This window comes from Bos indicus, chromosome 4 (assembly GCF_029378745.1).
Source record: "Bos indicus isolate NIAB-ARS_2022 breed Sahiwal x Tharparkar chromosome 4, NIAB-ARS_B.indTharparkar_mat_pri_1.0, whole genome shotgun sequence".
Taxonomy (NCBI): Eukaryota; Metazoa; Chordata; class Mammalia; order Artiodactyla; family Bovidae; genus Bos; species Bos indicus.
This window is the reverse complement of record NC_091763.1, coordinates 85,815,948-85,821,947: the sequence shown is the minus strand read 5'-3', so window position 1 is coordinate 85,821,947 and position 6,000 is coordinate 85,815,948. Positions and strand designations below refer to the sequence as shown.

Genomic DNA, 6,000 nt, shown 5'->3' with positions numbered 1-6,000 from the left:
CACAGTTCCTAGAACAATGAGTACATCCATTGATAGCACTTACTAAAATACAATTACTCATTAACATGTCCATCCTTCCCACTTCTTCCGCCCACCCCTCACACACACAAATACCTTCATCTGTGTAATCTCAACATCTAAATGCTTAACGTTTGATTATAAAAATGAACATTTTTGAGGATATTCTTTTTTCTCTTAAAACCCTCCTGTTGAAAGATTTTTTTTTTAATGTGAAAGCTGAAGGCAAACACTGCAATGTCTACACATTCAAAGAGAATCTTACCCCTTATGGTATATTAGACATTTGTTTTTCTAAGTCTAAAATAATTCATTATGTCAAGAAGACTATTACTGAGGTCTAAGGACAAAGGGCACTAACATTGTACAAAACAAAGACGGTTAAAAATCTAAAATATGTGGAATTTGCTTTGAAGGATAAAAGACTAAAACAAATGAACTGCCCTAAAAAAGAATGATTGTACGTTTATCAAACACTCAGCTTCGTTTAGGCATTTCATTAAGCCATTTATTGCTTCAAATGTGTCACCATGAACATTTTAATATACACTCCACAGCAGTAAGGCCTCAATTTTCACCACCTATAAACTGTGAACCCACATTCGGATTTTTCTTATGCCACCAACTGTTACACGAGTTTTGTACAACAAAGATTTTGAATGTGTATAATACCAAAAATGCTCATATACCCCTTGATGTAAATGTCACAAAGAATTATTAATAGTTGGCCACATTTTTTTTTCGATGAGGTAGTTCCATGTTTGGCCCATTATATAGATCTCAGATACTAACAGGTTCCACCCATTACTAAATAATTGCACAAAATTTTTGTTTACGTTCTTTATACACGCTTCAAAATATTCAACGTTTGAGCTTAAAATTTGTCAAAATGTTTTTCTGAGTGATTTGGTTAAATAGTGGAATTCACACACTGAAAGGGACTAGCTATAGCAGCTGGAAACAGGGATGTTCCTGACTCTGACAAGAACTTTCTCTTAAAATAAGGCTGTACATAAGGCTTTTTCCTTGAACCAATTCCTATAAAACAGTGAGTTTAGAAAAGTCATTATGTATAAGATTAAACAATACCATTGAGCATCCCCAGGCAACATGCTAATAAGCTAATTGAATACTACATTATATATTATTTCTTTAGGGTTTATAAAATCTCCAAGAAAATACTGAGTATCATCACCCACAAATGAACCTAACTTAGTTTTATGGGCTGTCCAGTTATAAAATTAGACTGCAGCAGCTCAGAACTGTGGAATCTCGAAGCTGGAAGAGACCTTGAAAATCCCCTATCTAATCCATACCCTTTTGGGTAGCATTGCATAGATTTTACAGTTTTCTATATAAGTTCTAAGAGGCTCATAAGTGGTTTTGATTAAAACATAAATCTGATGGGCCCAGTACATTTCAATATAAAAGAAATATGACATAATAAGTATTTCTAAAGTTTTAAGGATTTTTCTACCGACCAGACTCAATATTATACCTTAAATAAAACTTCCACTATGCAAAATTTCTAGTTTAAATAGCACCTATAGAATAAAACTTTCAGGATTGCTTACAGACATCCTGAAGCTGGCATCACCCTGGTTTAATAAGGGCCAGAGTGACTAAAGAAGTGAATTAACTGGCATACCAACATGTGGTAAAAGCAAAAAGAGAACTGAATTTTAAGCTCCAATCCAAGGGGTCTCTCTATTTCAGTTTGGCCACAGTGCCTCAAGTCAAAACAACTATAATGATTATTTCCGTTCGTCTGCTGTAATTAGACTTCTTTCATGTCCCTTAGACTGAAGGAAAAGCCAGGGGGATCTTCTAGAAAAATACATTTGCATTTCACATTTACATAAAAATGTCTTTTCCTTATTTTTGTATCACAAATTCCAAGCATTATTAAAGACATAACAGATTACGCAGCATTCTGTGTCCTGGGCCTCTGTCCTTTTGAGATTATGAAAATTGGAAGTTAGTTGGAATTAAGAAATTTTCATTATTAAGTGTGTAAAGTATAAATACAAGTAATTTTTTAAAAACTTTATTTTAACACCTAATACAATTCCAATTTTAAGGATTACTTGCACAAAAAAATAAACACATTTGGTATAAAAATGTTATCACTTTAACACCCTTTCCCCTCAGCCCTCCCACCCCACCCTCATGAACTGCACTCTGTCTGGATGCAGAAACATATAAAGACTAATGGCCCAGATTCGTTTTTACCTACAGGAGTTTCTGTTTATGTACCCAGGTACTCTAGAGGACATCAGCCCACTTTATCACATGAACCATTTGCTTCAGCCCGCTGAATTTAGTTTCACAAAGAAACAAAGCTTATTATAAAGGCATTTAAAAAACCATTATCTTTTTAGAAGCACTTTTTTTTTTGCAACCATTTATATACAGTGTTACATAACAGCTCTGGAGTACAGTACATGCAGCAGAACATACCTGTTGAATATAAAATACTTTTCTTAAAATCTTCATCGTTGGAATTCTTTGAAGTCTACATTATAGAATGCCCATTACTTGGAGAAAATGGTTGAGGAGTACAAATGTCTGCATACGTTGGCCACTGAAATAATCCAAGGCTAACTGGAGTAATATTTGGAGCACACCAGGAGTGCATAAATAATTTACTTACATTATTAAAATACAACCCATAAAATTTAAGTTCAAGATCTTATAGGATTGTCTATGTAAATCCTTTAAGTGGTTGCCTGCAAATGCACTGCTTCTTCTTTTTTTAAAGTCCTATATAAAATGTTGAAGCTTTTTTCTTCCACAAACGAAATGGCCTCCCTTATTTGTGCCGACTGCCTCTCCTCTTCATGGCAGCGGTGCACTGTGGACAGTACCATTTTCCTTTGGGGGCTTCTGTCAATCCAACACATCCATAATGGAACCATTCTATGGGGCACTAAAATGCAAAAACGCCAAGTAGTTTTTAGTAAAAGATCAGGAAGTATGTTAAAACATGCCCGCCCAGCAGATTAAATATTCATAATTAGATTGATGGAGACAGAACTTAGACATCTAGGAGATGGCTTTATAGATCATTTAGTCCAACTGGTAGGGTTCAGAGATGAGGAAATGGAGACACAAAAAGTTATATGCATCTTTGTTAACTCTGAGTTTCATGTAATCTACTCCCATAATCTTAAAATAATGAACACAAATCATTAATTTTTGTTAAGCTGGAGAGTATGTGGATACCAACTCACAAGGACAAGAAGTAAGATGGGTCTCTCACATAGCAGGTAAATGTATTTTAAAGATTTTGTTTAATATTCAGCCTTATTTATTTCCATGGAAAAGATGTGCAAAAAAGCAAAATGGCTGTCTGGGGAGGCCTTACAAATAGCTGTGAAAAGAAGAGAAGTGAAAAGCAAGGGAGCAAAGGAAAGATATAAACATCTGAATGCAGAGTTCCAAAGAATAGCAAGGAGAGATAAGAAAGCCTTCTTCAGCGATCAATGCAAAGAAATAGAGGAAAACAACAAATTGGAAAGACTAGGGATCTCTTCAAGAAAATCAGAGATACCAAAGGAACATTTCATGCAAAGATGGGCTCGATAAAGGACAGAAATGGTATGGACCTAACAGAAGCAGAAGATATTAAGAAGAGATGGCAAGAATACACAGAAGAACTCCACAAAAAAGATCTTCATGACCCAGATAATCATGATGTTGTGATCACTGACCTAGAGCCAGACGTCCTGGAATGTGAAGTCAAGTGGGCCTTAGAAAGCATCACTATGAACAAAGCTAGTGGAGGTGACAGAATTCCAGTTGAGCTATTCCAAATCCTGAAAGATGATGCTGTGAAAGTGCTACACTCAATATGCCAGCAAATTTGGAAAACTCAGCAGTGGCCACAGGACTGGAAAAGGTCAGTTTTCATTCCAATCCCAAAGAAAGGCAATGCCAAAGAATGCTCAAACTACCGCACAATTGCATTCATCTCACACGCTAGTGAAGTAATGCCCAAAATTCTCCAAGCCAGGCTTCAGCAATATGTGAACCGTGAACTTCCTGGTGTTCAAGCTGGTTTTAGAAAAGGCAGAGGAACCAGAGATCAAATTGCCAACATCTGCTGGATCATGGAAAAAGCAAGAGAGTTCCAGAAAAGCATCTATTTCTGCTTTATTGACTATGCCAAAGCCTTTGACTGTGTGGATCACAATAAATTGTGGAAAATTCTGAAAGAGATGGGAATACCAGACCACCTGATCTGCCTCTTGAGAAATTTGTATGCAGGTCAGGAAGCAACAGTTAGAACTGGACATGGAACAACAGACTGGTTCCAAATAGGAAAAGGAGTTCGTCAAGGCTGTATATTGTCACTCTGCTTATTTAACTTCTATGCAGAGTACATCATGAGAAACGCTAGACTGGAAGACACACAAGCTGGAATCAAGATTGCTGGGAGAAATATCAATAACCTCAGATATGCAGATGACACCACCCTTATGGCAGAAAGTGAAGAGGAACTAAAAAGCTTCTTGATGAAGGTGAAAGTGGAGAGTGAAAAAGTTGGCTTAAAGCTCAACATTCAGAAAATGAAAATCATGGCATCCGGTGCCATCACTTCACGGGAAATAGATGGGGAAACAGTGGAAACAGTGTCAGAGTTTATTTTTCTGGGCTCCAAAATCACTGCAGATGGTGACTGCAGCCATGAAATTAAAAGACGCTTACTCCTTGGAAGGAAAGTTCTGACCAACCTAGATAGCATATTCAAAAGCAGACATTACTTTGCCAACAAAGGTTCGTCTAGTCAAGGCTATGGTTTTTCCAGTGGTCATGTATGGATGTGAGAGTTGGACTGTGAAGAAGGCTGAGTGCCGTAGAATTGATGCTTTTGAACTGTGGTGTTGGAGAAGACTCTTGAGAGTCCCTTGGACTGCAAGGAGATCCAACCAGTCCATTCTGAAGGAGATCAGCCCTGCGATTTCTTTGGAAGGAATGATGCTAAAGCTGAAACTCCAGTACTTTGGCCACCTCATGCGAAGAGTTGACTCATTGGAAAAGACTCTGATGCTGGGAGGGATTGGGGGCAAGAGGAGAAGGGGACGACAGAGGATGAGATGGCTGGATGGCATCACTGACTCGATGGACGTGAGTCTGAGTGAACTCCGGGAGTTGGTGTTGGACAGGGAGGCCTGGCATGCTGTGATTCATGGGGTCGCAAAGAGCTGGACACGACTGAGCGACTGATCTGATCTGATCTGATTTATTTCCTCATAAAGTAGAACAACCTATTTGTAATTAAAGATGTAAGGATCTCCCTGGCTTTCCTTTTTTTGGCATTTATCTATTTCTAGATATGCAGAGGAAAAGAATTCCACTGTGTAATATATTAAGCGGTTCTATACTCTGACAGAAAATCTTAGCACTCCAAAGAGCACAAAATGAGAGGGATCAGAGAGAGTGTGATGCGGTATTTATAGAAGTATCATTCATCTTTTCCACCAAGCATCCCAGAAGACAGTTTACAATGTCTTCTTGGGACGGTTTTGCAGTCATCATGAACAGCCCACAAGTGGGTCTGCAGAGGGAGGTGGAAGGAGAGCCTTTTCTATGTGAACCGTGTTATGGGGAGCCTGGCAAGTCAGGGAAGTACACACTTCTGTGTGTCAACTCTGATCAATCTTCAAATTGCTTTAAAATTTTAAACTCTTATTATCAACCTTAGCAGCCTGACATTATTGATTAGCCCTTTATTAGAATTCAGGCTTCTGTCACTTCCCTGGAGGAAAACATGGACAAAAGGGAGCTAAGCAGTGTGACAGTAAGAAGGGAGTGGAAATTACTAGACAAAAATATTCTCAGCATTCAAGAAAAATATATCTCTAACTCAAAATAAGCTTCAAGGAAAGTAAACAGGAATTCTTTTCTTCCAAACCTTATTTTTTAATATCAGAAATGGCTCTTACTGGCTGACACCTGCAGAACACAGCAGGAAATACA

The 6,000-nt window shown here is 37.8% G+C and overlaps 1 protein-coding gene across 2 annotated transcripts in view; it reads right to left on the bottom strand.

Moving 5' to 3' along the window:
• Nucleotides 1-500: 500 nt before the first annotated feature.
• Nucleotides 501-6,000, bottom strand: part of ING3 (inhibitor of growth family member 3) — a 28,428-nt gene continuing 22,928 nt past the window's right edge. For both annotated transcript variants that reach the window (XM_070788060.1, XM_019958989.2), the window contains one exon: nt 501-2,947. In XM_070788060.1, the coding sequence (XP_070644161.1) occupies nt 2,831-2,947 (117 nt within the window). In that variant the 3' untranslated portion in view covers nt 501-2,830. The remainder of the gene's footprint in view (nt 2,948-6,000) is intronic.